This window comes from Prinia subflava, chromosome 5 (genome assembly GCF_021018805.1).
Source record: "Prinia subflava isolate CZ2003 ecotype Zambia chromosome 5, Cam_Psub_1.2, whole genome shotgun sequence".
NCBI lineage: Eukaryota > Metazoa > Chordata > Aves > Passeriformes > Cisticolidae > Prinia > Prinia subflava.
Window position 1 is genome coordinate 43,446,832 of NC_086251.1, and position 19,879 is coordinate 43,466,710.

General features: G+C 41.2%; 1 protein-coding gene across 2 annotated transcripts in view; it reads right to left on the reverse strand.

The window, feature by feature from the left end:
- Positions 1–12,150: 12,150 nt before the first annotated feature.
- Positions 12,151–19,879, reverse strand: part of STON2 (stonin 2) — a 73,719-nt gene continuing 65,990 nt past the window's right edge. For both annotated transcript variants that reach the window (XM_063399104.1, XM_063399105.1), the window contains 2 exons: positions 17,874–18,076; positions 12,151–16,616 (listed from right to left, as the gene is read on the reverse strand). In XM_063399104.1, coding sequence (XP_063255174.1) covers positions 16,533–16,616; positions 17,874–18,076 — 287 coding nt within the window. In that variant the 3' untranslated portion in view covers positions 12,151–16,532. The remainder of the gene's footprint in view (positions 16,617–17,873; positions 18,077–19,879) is intronic.

Sequence of the window (19,879 nt, forward strand, 5' to 3'; positions counted from 1 at the left end):
CGGCGGCCGGGCGGTCCGTGTTCCCGCGCGCGACGGAAAACGGAATCGTTTGGTTTGGAAAAGACCTGTGAGACCATGGAGTCCAGGCAATGGCCGAACAGCACCGTGTCAGCTAGACCAGGGCACTAAGTGTCGCGGCCGGTTTTTCCTTAGACACCTCCACGGATGTTGACTCCACCATCTCTCTGTGCAGCACATTCCAACGTGTAATCACCTTTCATGTGAAGCCATTTACCCTGACAGCCAACCTCAACCTCCCCTGTCTGTCCTGTTAGTGATTGCCGGGCAGAAGAGGCCAATCCCCACCTGGCTACCACCGTCTTTCAGGTGCTTGTAGGGAGCAAACACCTGAGCCTCCTTTTCTCCAGGCCAAACAACCCCAGCTCCCTCAGCTGCTCCTCATCAGGCTTGTGCTTCAGACCCTTCACAAGCTTTGTTCCCTTCTCTGGACGGGCGCCAGCACCTCAGTGTTATCCCTGAGCTGAGAGGCCCAGAACTGAGCACGGGATTCAAGGTGCAGCCTCACGAGTGTCAAGTAGAGGCAGAAAACCAATGCCCTGGTCCTGCTAACTTCCCTGCTGGAGTGCAGACTTCGTTTAGGGACATGATTCATTGGTTCAGAGCAGGTCCGCTAATTCAGTCAGTGTTCACTGTGCACATTGCTGGAGCCCTGGCCAAAATAGCACAAAGTTTACAAAGTTCTACCATTCTCACCTGTCCAGCCTCACCTTTTCGCTGGAGTTTTCCACCTGCATAGCACAGCCAACAGGACTGAAGAGGATCTGCCCACTCAGAAGCCCTAATTCATAGTCTGGTGAATGAATTACTGGGTTTGATTGAGGTGCTGGTGTTACTTGACGTCTGATGCCTCTGATAGGAAGGTAGTAATCTCTTGCAAAAAGTTTGTACTTCATTGTGAAACAAAACTGCTGAAATGACTGGCATGGTACCCGGAAGGAATCACGTTGCCATTCATACCCCTTTTCTTTTCGAAACAAGGCATTGCGTGGCTACAGTTTCCTACCCTGGAACCCCCTCCCAGTTTTTCAGAATGGCTTACTAAAGAGTTATAAAATTTAACATGTGGGCATGTTAGCAGTACTACCTCAATCTGGTGTCATGCTCCTTTCCATATTTATCAGACTCCCTTTTCAGAAGGCAAGACCTGTGTGCACAGCCCTCTCACAGTTTCTCAGGCACTAATATCCAGTTGTAGCATAGCACTGCAAACCCCTGAGTGCCTCTGAAGAATATTGCTGTGAACAAAATCAAGCCCTCATGAGAAATGCCCCATTGAGTCAGACTAATGATCCATTTAATTCATGGCAATTCAGCTGCTGCCTGGGGAGTCAAGCGAGCTGGCCACTTCCTGAAGTCTGTTCACCGTAGCTGCCTGCTGTGTGCATGTTAGGGGATTCTACTTCATTTAGCTTTTTTTTAGACTGGAATAACATCCATGCTTGTGTATAGTGCAAGAACAACACTGATATTCTGGGGAACATCAGAAGGCATAACAGCCTTCTGATATAGACATAATACTTAACAGCATTACTTTTATATTTATATGTCTTTATCTGCCAACATTCTCCTCTGTTTGCTGGGCAAGCATGAATCTTCCTAAATTTGTGCATTTCCCTGTCTGTCATCTTTCTCCCTGAGGTTTCTACCACTGACAGCTCAGGGTGGCTTCACCAGGTTTAGCAATAACGTCAGCTGTGCTGTTGGGTGGGCACTTCTGTTTTAGCTATTGGGCTGTCCAGACTTGAGCCCCATTGTGAAGATGGATGTGTCAACTGACACACAGAATGACAACGCGGAGGCAAGAGGGCTGCAGTGCAAGAGTTGCTCCCCAAAAAGAGAGTGAGCCTGTTTATTTCTTTAATTTTTATACATTTGTGGGTCTAGTTGTGGATTGGCTGCTGGGGTTACTACCCCTTCACCCCACTGACCAGAGCAGCTGTCAATCAACATCATTTCAGGCTGGAAAATATGTAAACAAGAGACAGAGAACAGAAACAAGAAGGTTTCTTTATGTTCCAAGGTGTGAGAAACTGAAAAACTGACTCTTAATACTGTGCAGAAACTAAAGAACTGACTCCATCTTATGAACAATCAGAAGTCTTTAGAAAAACTCAGAAAAACCAGGTCAACAGATGGACATTACATCAAGAGCAAAGATGATGACATTTGGGTAAACTTTCTCCTTCAATGTGAAAATCGTAGCAAATATGGGATAGTGTAGGGGAAAACTGGTTTGTGCACAAGATCAAAAGCTGATCCTTGGTCTGTTAGAGAAGTATAGAAAAGTATAGTATAGAAAAATTCCCACTCAATCATAGTCACAATCATAATGCTTCTTGAAGTAATGTTCATACATTGTGACATTAGAGCTTATTTTCTCCTCTAAGTCTCTCTTACTGCTTCCATTCACTGTACCAAAGAGAGAATATATCATTAAATTAAATTTGAGAAATTTTGTTTGTTTGTGAGGAGTGGAGTTTTTTGTTCTTTTTGTTTCTTTGGGGTTTTTACATGTCCATACAGAGCTAAAAACAAAAATAAATGGTCCAAGCCACAATCCAAAATGTTGGGCACAGGCAGAAGTTAAAAGCAGACACATCATAATGAAGCTTTTCTGGATGCAACAAGTCCTCAAGAGTTAAAAGGGAGGCTGACACATAACAAAACTTTATTGAAATGACTTTCAGACAGTGTTCAGGTATTGAATAAAAATTCCCTAATTCAATGATATATATATTAATTAACATTCTCCTAACGGCCTGCTCACCATGATCTAGTAGCTGGAAGTCAAAACCAATAAACATCTCCCTCTTTCCTTCAGCAACAGGTTTTCCAAAAAGGTACTTTTAGCAAGGCAGAAATGGAATGAAATAGCTCATGAAATAGCTTATTGCAAGGCACCTCTATTCTTCTAGTTGGATTACTCTGATATCTAGAATTTGAAGCATAGTAATATGCTTTACCAAAGCACACTAACAGCAGTTCTAAGGGTCTAGTAGATGTACAATTCAACAGCTCTCCTCACAGCCCACAGAGAGCTTCTCATCCTACAGCTGGGTATTTTGCATCTCATGATCTTGCAGAGGGCAAACAATGTTTCAGTGAAGTCTCATCTTTGAAGTGCCAGAGCAGGGAAGGCTTTCAAGAAAGCTGAAAAAAGTCCCTAAAATTCTGAAGGTTACCGCTTCTCTGAAGAGTGTGAGGTAAAGGAGTGCCTCTGAGTTACACATTAAGCTTTTATTTCATTATTAGATTTGTAGAGTCTCAGGCCTGCTCTGCTCTTACTTCAGAGTAAGAAGTACTTACTGAAGCAAAGTCAGAAATACGAATAATTTTATTTTAATATAGACTTTCAGAACACATAGTTTTTGGTAACAACTTATATATACCCCTTTCTCATTAAGGCATGTCTAAACTGTACAATAAAATTATGTGCTTAGCCAGAGCCGTATAGCTACCAACATAAGCAAGCAGTCTTCCCTGCCCCAAGCAAAATACCCAAGTTGCAACTTCACAGAAGTCTACATGAGCAGGTGACCAGCTGCTGTTCATTACTGTAGCTCCTTCTGTCTCCGTTTTCAACAGATGTCTCACGTCTTCAAAGAGTGAAGAACAGCACCACAAAAGCCACAGGACCAATCAGAGATTTTCTTCCAAAGCTGCCACTAACAAATGCTCAACCCTGTCCTGTCAATGCCAGATTTCTCTTCTAGCAGAATCATAGTTCCCTATCCAACTTACACACAAACACCATGTCAGATTTTGCAAAGCTGTTCCTTTTCTAGGAGCACTGGTGCCTCCTCTGCCTAGGAAATTGACTTTCCTCAAGGAATCCTTTCACGCCTGTGCACCGTGGTCTTTATAACAGCTGTTTCTAGTAAATGATCAGCTACAGCTGGAGGACACAAGTAGGTCTTTTCCAGGCTCTTGCCATATGCTACATTTATTTTACACCTTAGCAGAGGTTTTTGCCATTGTGGATTTTGTGGACCAGAGACTGTGGGTTTTTTTCATGTTTCTGGTTGGCAAAACTACAGTTAATTTGCGAAGGCAAAGTTTAATTGAGACACTGACTCAGTTTTTCTCACGACCCCAAGTATTCAGTGATAATGAGGATTTCAGGCATTCGTACTTCCTTCCCATAACACTGTGTGCTCGTTCTGTCTCTGTGCCACCACGCTCTGCTTTTGCCAGTTCCTTGCTGTGCCTTTTTTTTTCTTTTTTCTTTTTCTTTTCTTTTTTTTTTTTTTTTTTTCCTCCTGTGCTTGCTAATTTTTAACCTGGATCAGTTTCCTGATCTGGTTCATAGGGCAGCCCTACAAAAGATGTGTTAATGCAACTGAAAGAGCTGACAGGAGTAGAAATAAGTGACCAGAGGAGGAAATGCTTCACAACAACATTGTTGCCAAATGCTTTGTCATGTAGAAAAGTCTCCAGGCTTCCTTTTATTGAATAAGAATTGGCCATTACTAAAATGCACACCCCAATTGCTGTAATCAAACTCTCATGCTTGTAGCAGGAAGAGTATTGGTCTTAGAGCACAGACCACCACTTCATTTTTCACGTGTGCATGTTTGACATAATGCTGAAGTCTCCACAAACTGAATGATTCATAACTTGATTACAGAGTACCGATGCTTAAATAGCTGAAAAAAGTCCCTAAAATTCTGAAGGTCAGAGCTTGTCTGAAAGGGTGTGAGGTAAAGGAGTGCCTCTGAGTTACACATTCTGCATTAGTACCTTGCTGAAGTGCTTTTAAAGCAGTAATATTATTCACTCAGACTGTAACTGTTATGAATCACAGCTACTCAGCTGTGATGATGTTTCAGCAACAGCCAAAATATTGCTGGCTCTGATGTGTGAAACCAAACAACAAAGAAGTCAGATAAAAAATAGCCAGACTTAAAATACCATTTACTCTTCTCATGCGCAATGTCCTTTACTGATCCAAAGCAGAGCTGTACATAACATGCCAATAAATGTTTTTTACTGATTACTGCCATATATTCCAGCCAGCAGCTATGATGTGCAAAGATCCACAGCAGAACTGAATTAACTTCAGCAAAGTTATTCCTGATATATACAAGCATCAGAGGATGAAATATCCATAGAGAAAAATTTGCAGAGTGACCTATATAGTGTGCCATTGGAAGCCTTGCATACCTCAGGGTCCATGTGGTGACCTAAGATAGAATAATTCACCTGGGGTATGCCAGAATACAGATACACAGTGTGTAACTGTGGCATGGTGCTGGCCTGTGTGAGGGATAACTCTGTGATTCCTTCAGGAGTGTGTGTGTTTGTGTAGCCTCAGCTTCCCTGGCACAGCTGGCAGAGTGGGAGGCAGCACACAGGCTGCTGCCACCAAGCAGAGATGTGCTGTCATGTATTTTACTCAGTGGTTTTTCCCTCAGCCATATGTTCATGTCTGCTAAAAATGCTTTTGTGCAAAGGTTTGTTCCACTTCAGATGCTCACCGCCTCCCACGTAACACTTCTCATCCTTTGTGCCCAGGTGAGTGGCTTTGCAATCCTCACCAGCCTCTGGGTTGCTGAGAATTTCATAGATTTAAGGGCAAGGAGTCTACAGCTTTCATGGAAAAAACATAGGTGCCCTACATTTTGCAGCCTGTTCGGAGGTAATCCTATGTCCCCTCTGGGACCCAGCATGAGAGGCGTCAGACAGACAAGCATAATCTTTTTTTTTTTCTTTTTCTTTTTTTTTTCCCCTTGTTGAATCCTAGGGTTGTTTTTCACAGGATTTGGTGGAGTCTGCAGAGAACAACTCCAGTTCAGTTCTGGCTGATATCTGTCTTCTCAGTGAGGAACAGTGAACATAAACTCAGCTGGAACCAACCTATGGCTTGTGAGTAGTTAATGTGGAGTTCTCATTCTGAGGCAAATTACCTAACTGCAAAGCTGCACTAGTTTGAGAACTGCTGGGCAGCTGGCTTTAAGAGGAAGGAAAACAGCAGGAATGAGCCAGCCCTGTTCATCCTGAGGTGGAGCTATAGGACCCTAGGCATTTATTGTCTTTCCTAACCTGAGACCCATTTCCAGAGCTCCTCTCTGCTCCAGTCTTCATGGTAATTGATAAATAACCTGGGAGTCTTTGGCAAACCAAGATTTTGACAGCTGCAAACACATTAAAAAATGGGAAGCTACACTTACAGACTGGAACTCATATTTTCCCTCAGCTGCTTCCTAATCCCTGCCTTGCTGCTTTGGACAAAAAGGAAATTTTCCATCTTAAGCATCATCTTCCACTACTGATCTTCCTAGATTTGCAATATATGGACTACTGGCATCAGCTATGTCATTTCTCCCGCTGAGACTCTGGGCAGATTAGTGGTCAGTGTGGCTGTGTCTCTGTTGAAAGAAAATATTTCTAGTGAGGCATCCCATCACATCTCCAGTATCTGCACTATTTTATGGTATGAGCAGAACACCTGCTGAGCAGAAAACAGAACTTCCAGCTGATAAGAGTTTTCAGACAGATGCATTTTTGCTGGAGAGACTGACCCATGCTTTGACCCTTCTGTTCAGATGCAGAGAGTGTTGAAGTTACAGGGTGAGGATGCAATGCCGCCTTTATTGGATGTGTAGGCACAAAGGATGATTTTTTTCCACCAAGTTCTAGCTGTCACTGCAGCCAGGCCCTGGTGGTCTGTACTTTGAGCTCAGCTGGGCTCAGCTGCCATGAATGTTTTCACTGGCCAGCTGTCAAGGAGCTGCTGATGGGTATCATCATGAATCAAATGAGAGTTCTTTCAAAGCCAAAGTGATAAGGTCTCTGTCCACATCATCTGAACAGCTACGTAAATCTAGGAGTGGTCAAAGCAAGTCCCTTGACCTGCTGCCAAAGCCAGATGAAGCTGGGGACAAAGCTGGAGGATGCAACCAAGTGGTGTAGAACTAGAGAGACGCTTTGTTTTAGACCTGAGAAAACAAGATGACCAGCAGTAGTGTTTGAACTGTGCAGCTTATTCTCTTTCCATTACTGTAGACTTCTGCTGCAAATGTTCATGTCTCTCCGGCCCACTTTCTAGCTATGCTTTCAAGATAAAATTCACATCTCTTTCTGAATGGTGTGTCAGGCTATAAAGTGCTATACTCACAGCAGTGTAAATTGCAGAAGAATGAAGGGCACAGAAGAAGCACACTCAAGGTCAGTTGCCCTGCAAATGCTGTAAGTCTGCTAAGGACTTTGAAGGGAGAAGATGTTCTGGGTTAGGGGAGCAATGGAGGGACATTAGATCTGCATTCAGCTGGGGCTTTAGCATTCCAAGGCAGCCATTTAATACTGTCTTGGTTTTCCTATAGTCTTAGAGGTACAGTCCTTTATTTAAATCTTCATTTAGCTTGATTTCTTAATGTTTGAAAAAGACTATGTAATATTTAAATGGAAGGTGATAGGAAGGAACAAAGTGATATCCTAAAATATATCCCTATTCTAAGCTGCTTCAAGGGAAATATAGGCTGAATATTAGGAAAAGGTTTTTTATAGGAAGGGTAATAAAATGTTGGAATGGTCTGCCTGGGGAGGTGGTGGATTCACCATCTCTGGATGTGTTTAAGAAAAGACTGGATGTGGCACTTGGTGCCGTGGTTTAGTTGAGGTTAGGGTTAGATTGGACTTCATGATCCTGGAGGTCTCTCCCAACCTAGTGAGTCTGTGACCTCTGTGATACAGGACATGGGTTTTTGCATGACTTGAAAATATCATGCCCCCTGAAGTATATCTTAGTAACTCCTAGGTGGAGCTCCTACATGAGGCTCGCTTGAATCAAAACATTCAGACCCAATTACAAAACATAACCAGCCTCAATTTGCTCTCTTAGGTAGACTATTATTGTTCTTTTTAATAGGAGAATCCAGACATAATGGGGCTTTTTTGAACTAAACTTAAGGAGGAGACTTATATCAGGAAGGCAACTATAAGAACGCTGATCATGACTGCACTGTGAATGTTTCGTTTCCAAACTGAAAGTAAAAGAGGTAGCCACAAGAGGGAGGCAGAACTCCTATGGTAGTATAGTAGAACAATCAGAGAAATGCACTTTCAAAATTCCCTTCTTCGAGCTAAAATTGTCCAGTAGCTCTTGCATTGAGAACAATGATTGTTGGCTGTAAATCCTATGAACATAGACTCAATGCATGGTAAATACTAAATGGTTAATGTAAGCTGAAAATTAGTAACTAATACATAATTTTCTTAAACCTAAAATTTAGGTAAGAAACGACTTCAGGAGGAATTGAAACTGATTGTCATGTGCTTTTTTTGTAGATGGGAAAGAAAACTGCTCCCATTATTTAAAGGCATATAGTTGTATTTGTGCCAGGCTCTAATACAGAAAGATCATTTTTTTTCCTGGAAGAATACTTTTTATAACAATTTGCTTCTTAGAAAATACATTGTAAGGATGTATTTAAACAGTTCCATTTCCATAGCACCTCAACAAACACAGAAAGAACTAACCTCAAATGGTGCTATTATTTATCCTATTACGTACTTTCACTGGGCAACAGGCATTCTAGGTTCAGTGAGCTCAAAAGAGAAAGCAATTTGGATGGAGGGAAAGGGTAGGTCTGGTGTCTAATTCCTGCTCCAAGGACTATTTCCATAATATACTCAACAGAATTTCATAAACTGCAGTCAAGGATTGACAAACCTGGTCAGTACTCTAAACCCTCAAAGTCTTCGATCCTTCTTTTCAGTCTTTAATTACCTCCACCTCTGTACTGACCCTCTAGGTAGCATCAAACAAGGAGGAGAAAGGGATCCTAAACCCCTTCACTTCCCAGCAGTGCAGTGTTCTAAAAGTGCACAGCTTTACGTACACAGTGCTCATTGTGAGCACAGCAGCAGGTTGGAATCCTCAGCAGAGGCAGAGAAGGGGAATACCTGGCTGGAAAACCCAAGCTGGACTTGGCTGGATAGAACTGTGGTACTTTGGGTCACATACAGGAACAGCTGGCATCTGCAGACATCTTTCATACAAATTTATGAGAGCTTCTGGGAATTTTGTGTTTTCAGAATGAGGCAGCAGCTGCTTGGGGGTTGACCAGACAGGATTAGTGGACTTGGCTGCCTGGACTTGGACTGAGCCACCTCGGGGTGGTGGGGAGTGGCTGTCTCTTAAGAGTGTCTAGAAAATAAAAAGGTCAAACCTTTTTGTCAAATTGTTCTTTCCATTAATGCGTATTTGCATATATCCTTGCATACTTATACAACACACACAAATGTTTCTGTTTTTTAAAGACAATAGTTAAACATTATCCTATAACAGCATTTTTTGTTGGAGGCATTTGAAGTACTTTATGGATGAAAATTTAAACTGCAGACAGGTGAGGACTACTCAGGTGAAAAGGATAGTCACAACTGAAAAACTGTCTGTTGTCCTTTTCTCAGCTAAACATTGGATCAACTGAGGTAGTCAACTCTTACACCCAATTTTGAGATCCTACTGGTTTACAACGGGCCAAATACTGCCTGGAGTTCAGTCTTGAAACTGGTGAGACCTGTGACTCTTTGAGGCTGCTTGGTGCAGCACGTCAGTAGTCCAGGCAAGAACCTGGCAGTGACCACTAGAGAGCAACAGTCCCTTCACTTCTGAGAACCCACGGAATGTGAGCACGCAGCTAAATGCCTTGTTCCAATGCCTTGTTCCAATGCCTCGTTGTTCCAATCCGTGGTTCATTTCACCAGGTAGGACCCACACCACGGACCCCAACTTACCAAGCAGAAATGGCAGTCGTTTCACAATTTCATCATGCTGTGTCTGCTGGCCCTGAACAATTTGAGAGCTGATTTTGCCAATGTGGATCAGATCCAAATCTAATTCTATTTGTTCAAAAGCCTTCCTGTCCTTGATAATATTCATAGTAATTTTTACAGTATTTGTTCCTTTGTTCCCAAGATCAGTATTTGTAGACTGGGACTTCCCAAGTCACATTTTTTTGCATAGTTCCTACTTCCCACAGGGCTTCATATGGTATTAGCACACATTTTTCTCTGCTGAAATTGTAACTTCAGCATATCCCATTTTGCCACCAGCACTGGGCATTCCCCTTGCACTGTCACTTCCTGATAGCCAGGGCAAAGGGTACCTGTGACAGTTTGGGCAAAAAAATATCAAACAAACCTGCTGACTGCTGCAGTGAGAAACAAGGTTTGGATAAAAGGGTGATGGGCACAGGGGATGCCACAGCAGTTGAACTCTTAATCTCAGTTGAAAACTGTCTGCAGTTCTGCCTTTGTTTTCATTGACCTGAAGTCAGAACTCTGCTACTCTGCCTGCATCTGTGCACTGACACAAGGTTTTCCCACTTCATTCCCTTTCAATCTGAGTACTCTGTATTAGTAAAATTGCTGAACTGACTATGCCCTAACAAATTAGTTTGCTTCCACAGAGGAATTGAGCTCTCCTTTTCAGTCCTGCATCAGGAAAACCTTTAGAAAAGAGGCTCCTAATTTAAGAATTTACTTTCAGCTGTATTCAGCCTGTATTCAGCCTTTTCCTTCAGAAGCTCTTTAGGCTGAGCTGACTGCTCCCAGTTTATCTGCAGCCCCTGGAGCAGTAACAACTGGGAACTGCAGAAGGCCCCCAGCCAGGGAAGTACCAGTGTGCCCAGACCTCCTGAACGCCAGCACGTGTCTGCCACTTGCTGAAGTACCCCAGTGCTACTGAAGGCAGTACTACAGCCACCCCTGTCCATTAGGCTTTGCTGTCCCGTTATTCAGAGTTAAGAATGACACCTTTCATAGCTGGTATATAAAATATTATTCCAATTACTTTTTTATATACAGCAGTTGCTGTTAGGCTTCTGATACTGTGACCAAAAGGACAAGAGTTTTTTCTGGGACTGGTGCATTTTATGTTTCAGACACCTCTGCTGTGACCTACACCTGCACCTAAGCTGAAAAAGCGGGCTGCTCCTTCATCTTTTCCTTCATCTCCAGCTGACCTTCAGCACTTTTTGGCTTAAAACTTACAACATATCTGGACTAGTCAGGGTGGGCAATCATGGCAACTAAGAGTACTGAAAGAAAACTGCTATTTTTCCTCTCCAAATTCTGCTATCTCAATCCAGTCTTGTCTTTTGCTTGGGTACCTGTTGCAATGGAACTCTGACTTCCCCATCTCTTATAGGGTGTTATTTTGGCTTATCTCTGGGGTCTACACTATTGCCAAGGAACTTTGAACTCCTTGGTTTTAAAATTCCTTTTTTTTCCTGTCTTTTTAAAAACATTATGCATATTAGCAAGCTATCAGGGTTAATAAAATCGTACCCTCCCAATTTTATATGTTCATTTCCAACAGTCACTGAGTGTCTGAATTGTAGTAAAAAAAAGTTAGTACTAGCAGCCCCTGAATCTTGTTTTTTCTGGCTGACCTGATTTACTCTTAAGTAACAAATATGAGGCATCATACCTTGTGTACCTCCATTTTCTGATATTGTCAAATGACTGACTTACTGTCAGTTGTACTGAGCTCAGGCAATATTCTGAACAGCCCTTATGATGAGTATCTGATTTTATTTAGCCAAGAGAAGTGCCCAGCTCTTCAGTCTGATAGAAGGAATGCTTTTGAGAAAACAACAAACTGAAGTGCGTCTTGGTGACTGAGAAAAGTGGAAAGATGTACAAAATGACACATGGCTTACTGAACTTTGGAAGAACATGGAGAATCATAGCAGAGGACTCTACATACTTTAGACATTCTACTTGCTATGCAAACAAACATTCCAATCACAGGAAGATACCACCCTTTCATGTACTCCTGCTTTTAGTGGTCAAAGCAGAGACCACCGAGCAGAGGCTTCAATCCTCAATTACTTTGTTTCAGGATGGATTTGTTCAAATGCTGGACTGTCTTCCATATTATGTTAGTACTTCTCCACACTGTTACGTGGCTCAAGCTCTAGGCCTGCTCCATTTCCTCTGCAGTCTGTTGTTCAATGCATGATCAAATGAAGTAATCTCTTTTCTGTATGTAGTCCTATTACTTCTAAGTTATGTTGTCCTTTATGCCATTCAAAATATTCCCTTTCCTCTTCCAAATTCAAGACCTCTGATTTATCAGAATATACAGCACATACGACTTCAATTTCACAGTGAAAATGTGAATATGCTGTTTCATCTTAACATTTATTTAAATTTTCACGTAGTTTAAACAAAACATGACATCCTGTTTCAACTCATGTAAAGAAAAAAAATACACCACTTCTACGAAGTTAGCCAGTGTATGGACTTATTTTACAAAATAACAAGGTAGGAACACGTTACAAAATAATAATTAAACCAATCAATGTCAATAGTGCAAAGAATGAATTGCAAGTATGAAACGGAGAGGGAGGGAGGGAGGGTAGGACGGATGGGATGATGGATGGCTGAATGTGTGAGGGGTGGCTGGCTGACTAAACAAAACAGGAACATTAGGAACAGCTGTGCATGTTATCACACAAAATTTTGTATCTCAGACATGCCAATTTTACTTCAGTGGCAGAAGAGGGTAAGTACTTTATCCATAAGTGATCTCTGTGTGCTGCAAATTCTTGTGCTGGTCAGTTCTAGAGATTACTAGAGCTATACACATGAACTGCTAAGAATTACTGAAAGAAATTTTTCACCATCTGGAACCCAGATGACCTATCAAGGACTTGAGTAGTGCACTGAAGGACCTAGGAAATTACTGAGAATTTTATGCAAGCAAAAGAGCAAGCACCTCCAGGCTGAACTTTATACACCTTTCCCATTTGCTTTCATGCTCTTTTGCATGCAATTGCTTTCTGTCCTGGGAGGTGACTGTTCAAGAGGGAGTTTTAGCAGCTACTAAATAACGTGGACAGCTGTTGGACATCCTATCAAGTAACTGTCAGCCAGCAACCCACAGAGAAGGAAAATTATTTCTGCAGTGTTTGTAATGATACTGCTATATCTGACTCCTTCATAGGATGACTAAATTTAAATCTAAATAAAAGATAGAACAAAAATAAGATCAGTCAGTTTTAGTATTTCTCAGCTGAATTCACTCATTTTCGTTTTCTAGCAGAGTGTCCATAGTTAATGAAGGTAAGAGACATTAACTAAATAAGCTCAGATGCCTGGAGATATTGTTCATCTCTACTCCTTGATTAAAGACACTTTATGTTTCTAGGCAGAATTCCATACAATACCTCAAGTCTTACCACAATACAAATATTAAAATCATAGTGAGAAATAGAAAGGGAACTGAAACTGAGAATTGCTTCAGGGAGTAAACGTCTGCTTACCTTGAAGGCACATTTCCTGCATGGAGTGTTTGAGTACTACAAAGCTTTCAAATATACCGAAGGACAGTGATTGCATCTTTCTCAAAAGAAGTAGCAATCTGAAACTAGTCAGAGAGATTTTTCCACATGATAAAAAAAAAAGTCATCCCCACTATAGGCACTGCTTGTATCTAAATAATTTCTGCTACTTTCAAACTCACAAACTTCTCAGAGCTTTTCCCTACACTCCAATCCATAGTCTGTTCAAATTACTACTATACTCACATGGGTGAAGAGTATATGTACATAAAATACATATTTGACAGTGTGTAACGCTGGAAAACTGGAACTATTTAATCAAGAAAAAACAGTGGAGACCTCAGTAAGGACACTTAGGATCCCAGTGTTCAAATTCTCAATGCTCATAATGGTGCTGGACTGAAAAAAGAATTGAGACACCTGGTGACACCAACAACAGACTTTCTAAAGGTTTTGGTTATTAGCACTCTTTTAAAACATCAAACTACCTACTCCAGTCCTTAAGAAATAAGGAAATAGGATCTTTTGAAACTCTGTCTGAGGTACTCATCCTAAACTCTTGGAATTTCAGTGGCAGGCACATCTAAAAACACTCTCTGGAGATGAGAATGGATTAAAATAGCTTTCCCATAAACCAAAACACTTTTCCAGTTTTGCCTGCATAAATTCATGATGACTGGAAGAAATACTTGTGTGTACAACTACACAAGAAAGATGCGAGTCAGGTTTTGTCATTCATTGATTCTGAATTTAAAAAAAATCAGTGATGAAGTGATAAAGAAATTAAGTAAATCCATAAAGCTCTAATATGTTTATCTTTCAGCTACTGGAACACAGACTGTTCTGTGGCACAAGTATGATAGATACTGAATAGTTTAACAATTCATCAGCGATGGAAAATTATATTCCTTTTATTTTCTCCCCTCTTAAGGTGTACAACATAACTTCGCTAACTTGTATTACATTTTTGTGATTCCATGAGCTGAGGGGTAATAGGCAAAAAAATCAGATACTGAGCCCGCAGGTCAGAGTAGAAAATCTCCATTTCTTTCACAAAACATTCTCACATTTCCTCAGGAACATGTCAGCACTGCTTCAGCTTGGGTTTTTTTGATTTCTTGATGGTGGGATGTCAGAAACTGTACATTAGGAGCTGCAGTGAAAAGCAGGAAGACCACCCAGAAATTCTTTGAGTGCCTTTGAACAGGAGTGAATTTTGTAGAGGAGTTGCCATGCAATTCATCACAGCCAGCCTGTGCCAGAGCTGAGAATCAGTCACAAATTCAGCCCCGTGCTCTCAGATATTTCAAAACCTACACAAGTTACCATTAACAACATCAGAAATTCTAATCCATTGATCTCAAAATTTTTTTTATAAAAGTTAATAGCCATTCTTCCATTTACAGAGAGATGTTGCAAATGCTTAGTATTAACTGGTGTGCTCCAAGGAGCATCCTGGGCCCAGAAAGGCCACCTGCAATGGAGTATTACAAGCTTGTTAGTAAGTCCCAGCAGGACTGAGACTTTACATATGTGAAAGTGGTGTACCTGTGTAAATACGTGTCACTGGGGTGATGCAAGCTTGAAATGTAGGTACATATAAAAAAGGCATTTGTAAGTTCCCTGCAATTTATTTTAAATTCTACCTCTACCAGTTTCAGAATCAGTGAAATTAATTTCATTATTTATTTTGGATTTTAACATTGTAGTAGTTTTTATAGGAGTCACAGTGAAAGTGGTAAATCAAGAGCGTATTAATTTTTTATATTAAATGTAAAATGAAATAAATTTATAAAAAAACCCTTTCATTTTAATTCATTATTATTTTAAATTACATTGCCAAAGTTTTCCAAATGTGTATTTTATAGTCAGTAGTAACCTTTCAAAAGATAAATGATTTAATAAATTACTTACTATACATTTAACCTTACGAGACGAAATATTACACAAGCCATAGAAACAACTAAAAATGGGTACTTTTAACACTGTTTTCTCTTAAAATATGTGTAAGTGATTTATGTCTTCTGCATTTTTATACAGAAAGAGGATTTAAGACTTGCTGTTACTTCCAGTTAAGTGGTGATAAAAAATCTCCATGATAGAAGCTTGTTAATTTTTGGAAGGAGATTTTGGGGCCCAGTTAATGGGAGTATTATAAAGATACAAGTTACTTATAAGGTAGGTTCAAGATAGAACATGAAAATAATATTGTGCTGGACAGATTTCCAAGGATTTTCAGGAAAACAAACAACATTGTCTGTTAAAGTAGTTGTGTTCTGACATTTTTAATAACCACCCATTTTACCCATCCAAGAAAACATACAAACCCCCCCAAACCCAAAACTAACCCCCCATGTTTTTCCCTTAAATACCTTTCTAGGCAGGAATGATCTAATCTCAGCAAAGTCCCTCTGGTATCTCCACTATTGTAACACACATTCCCTGTTGCTAGCAGCCACGACCATGTTCGGTCAAGATACCAGAACGGCTCAGACTACAAAGTAAAAATTCTAGGGAATTGCAGAGGCTCTCTTGTAACCTGTGCAAGCCCTGTGAAAACGTGCACAGTGACATGCTGTCATCCGAGGGATGGGACAGGAAGGGCTGAACAGAGGAACAGCGCTGGGATCAGCTGTTCTGTCTGTAGTTCATCTACTCAAACACAGAGACCATCCTCTTTGTTTAACATACAGAGTGTGTTGATTCTCCAGAATGATGCTAAGGGTCATCACTCTGTGGACCATTTCAGAAAACACATTGTATGTAATTTTTCACTTGATCCTCCCTGAATTTTATTTGGCAGTTCAGAAGGAAGCAATTCAGTCAATGGCCAAACCAAAAGGCATTGAAACAAAATGCTTAACGTGGCAAGGCAAGATTGTGAGATAAAGGCTGTTTTCTGGTGCGGCTGCGATGGTTGCCAGACCATACTCGAGTGCAGAATCTAAATGGTGAAAAGGCAGAAAAGGCAGGCTTGACTGTACAACTGTACTCACACCATTCCAGCAAAAGCCTGTGGATGCCCTCCAAACAAACTACTGACCACATTCTTCTCAAAGTACAGATCATTACAAGGAAAAAAATTATACTCTTCAGAGCATTATTTTAAAAGTAGTAGTCCCTAATTTTTTAAAAGAAAAATACCCAACCCTTGCAAGTCCTTTCTTCCAGGTCTGTTAATTTGACCATCGCTCTTGGGACTTGCAGACTGATCTTCCTTTATTGTGTAGCACATTCATTGACATTTGCAGTACTTTCTCCCTTCAGATCCTCATTCAAGCTTTTTTTCTGCTCTATTTCGACCTGATAGAAGAAAAAAGAGGAAGAAAATTTCTAATGAGAAAGGAAAACAAAAGTTTCACAAATCTTCCTCAGTGGTGGTTCTTGCACTCAGGTGAAGAAACTCTTGATGAACTGAGAAAAAACAGACTGAGGATCAGGGAAAATTGGATTTTATTTACTATAAGGATTTTCAGTCTAATCTAAGCAGTTCTACAATTCAGCAGTGTCATGAAATAATTTCCAGAAGAGATAATGTCATGCAGAGAACTCACATGATTTTATATTCATTACCATTCCCAGTTGTACTCTGAATACAAACCCAGAACCAAATCTGCAGATGATAGGTGGCCTCCTATGTGACAGCAGAAAACCAGCCTTAATTATAAATTCTGCAAAGACTGATATATAAAGCAAAGAGATTTTTAAAATCTTGAGTTTGAAGGGACCCATAAGGATCATCAAATCCAACTCCCTGCTTCTTGAAGCAGTGCCCAACACTTCCCCAAGTATCAGCACACTCCGTGCTGTCCTAAGGCTCAGAGGTGCTTTGGCCTACAGATATCAATCTGTATTGGGACAGGACCAAGGGGATCTATGTTTGGGCTCTAAATTTCCACACCTCCAAAAACTCAGGAATAATCCAATGTTTTAATTCTTAAAAGGCATACTTGGCAAGATCAAATACCATCTCCAGGGAATTTGGGAAACTACTAAAAATATAATTACAATTATCAGTAAAATATCTGCCCTGAGAGTCTTCTCAGAACCTGTTATTGCTCTCAAATAAGGCAAGGTAGGATGCCAATTTCACTGCTAAGTATTCAGCTAGCATGCAATTTTACTGAGATATTTTGACAGATATATACATAGTGCACTTTCCTATCTGCTCCTCTCCTTAGGACAGGCAGAAGGAAGAAATATTTAAGCAGAAAAACAATGTGATTCTTTTGTCTGAAGTAGGACCCCCCCCCCATTAGTACTCCCACTATGAAGAGCAGCAAAACTCCCTGTTCAAACTCTCCATATCAGCTAATCCCCAGGAGCTGGCTTTGTGCATGCTCTTCCACAGGCAACTGCAAGCAAATTTATTCCATCTTTGCTGAGAGATAATCCACTGCTTATTTGCAATGAATCAATAGCTGCACATGGGTAGCTACTGCACACAGCCTGGCATGTGCCAAATTCCCCCCTCTTTTCGCCATGGTATTTTATTTGTCTGCCCACACTTTTCAATGAAGCACGCAAAGTGACCGTGGTGATTAGCCCTGCTCAGTTTACCTTGTAACTGTAGTGTGCTGAGTAGTTGACCCACTTCCTCACATCGGTCTTGTCCTCGACGGAGATGGAGCGAACAGCGGCTTTGGACGCAGAGGTGGCGGGCATGTCAAACTCCACATCTACATAGCGGACAAAACTGGAAGGCACTTCCCGGTCAGAGCCAAGCTCCAGGTGACAGAAGAAGCAGTGAGGATGGCCAGAAGCTGGAAAAAAAGAATGAACAGTCATGAGAGTTGTGTCAGATGAATCAAAACACAACACCTAGGAGAAGGCAGCATCACGAAGCTGCAGGAAACTGAGAATCTCCCTAGGTGAGCTAGTTCATAGCAAGTGTCTTACCTGAAGTTACCACAGGAATTAAACAAAATGCAAAGAGGATTGATAATCACTCTAGTTTGCTTTTAGTGGGTGAAAGTACAAGAAGTAAATCAAGCACAGTAGGGTAAAGGTGTTTTGATTCCCTCAGTGTTTGTCACATTCTAAGTATATCGTGGCACATCCGTCTGAAATGTTATGAAATGATAGTAAGGAAAGGAGGAATTAGGAAATATTTGATGTTCATTTGAAATTGTGATTTCCCTTTTTAGCAGAAGAAAATGTACTGGACAAGGCTAAATAACTTTCCCTTATTCAAAAAGCAAATTAGTGCAAAGCTTTGGAATAACAATTTATTCCTCACTTGAACCCATGACAAGGTGGCTAGTCATTAATGATGGCAAGGAGAGAAAGTAATGTTCAGCTCTGTCATATGTCAATGACCCTTATTATTTTTTTCCTTTGTTTTGCTGAACAGGAGTGTTGTTTAAAAATTAAAGTAGGAACTTCTAGTCAAACTAAGTTGGCTTTTTCTCTGACTGCTGTCAACTCCTTAAACTCTTGAGCAACTAATGTAATGTCTCTTTCTCAGTTTCTGTATTTGCAAAATGAGGATGAAAGCCTTCACAGCCACCAAGGGCTTTCTGATTGGAAGGATCCTATTATCGATGTATGTGTAAATGAATGTCTAAGTAAATAAATGGAATCCTTGTCTGCCTTTATTATAGGCTTTAGGATTTCTGAATACTTGTTCACTGGGAAAGTTCTCCATACAGGTCAGCAGAGTGTACAGGACAGAGACAAGGAAGGAGGAAGGCGGACAGAGTAAAGAGAACTGGGTGGGGAAAGCCCAGAAACTCCCACTGGGAAAAGCAGGAATACACCTGCTTAGCCCAAAGTCAGCCTTGTTAAACTGAAGCCTGAAAAGCAAGATGTGGGATTTTGAAATATGACTTGTCCCAATAGGATGAAAATAGGCAGTCTTTAGAGGGCATTGCAACATCCTACTTGAACTCTGAAATAGAGCTGAAAAAAAATCCTACTCGGTGTAAGTCTGGGTAAGAATTTCATCTAGAGTCAGACTCATATTTCAGAACGGTCTAGCCAAAGTTCCCTCACCACTGGAACTAATGTGTGTGCAGCAAATCCAGTGAGAGGCTGTGCAGTTCAGCAGAGACCAGGGATATGCAGCACCATAGCTGGAGCCAAGTTATGAATGAATGGGTGCAGTATCAAGCAGATACAGAAGCTCAAGTTCTGCAAGCATTAAAATACATCTGCTTTTCATCAGGATTAATTATCCCAAGCAGTGTACTGACTCATTTGCGCTGGTTCTAGAGCAAGCCAGGATCTCTGACAGCCCTTCCGGGCTTTTCGTACATGGACATGTTTTTTCTGGATCAAAAGCTGTGGAGCACAGCAGGCCTTCCTGGTGGTCCTGCCCACCACAGGAGAGCAGCAGCCCCAGGAGCTCTCAGGGAGATCACCGTGCCCTCCAGCACTGCAGTGCTTTTGCTTCTGGCCAGTTCTTGAGCTTGGCTGTGGTGGGCACAGCCACAGTGGCAGCACAACTCAGCATCTGCCACAGTGACACAGCACTGCCCTCTGGTACTGCAGTATGAAGATCCCAAAACTGGCTCCAAAACTCTCTGTTCAGTTGGCAACCAACCCCCAGTCTCAGGCTCCCCAAT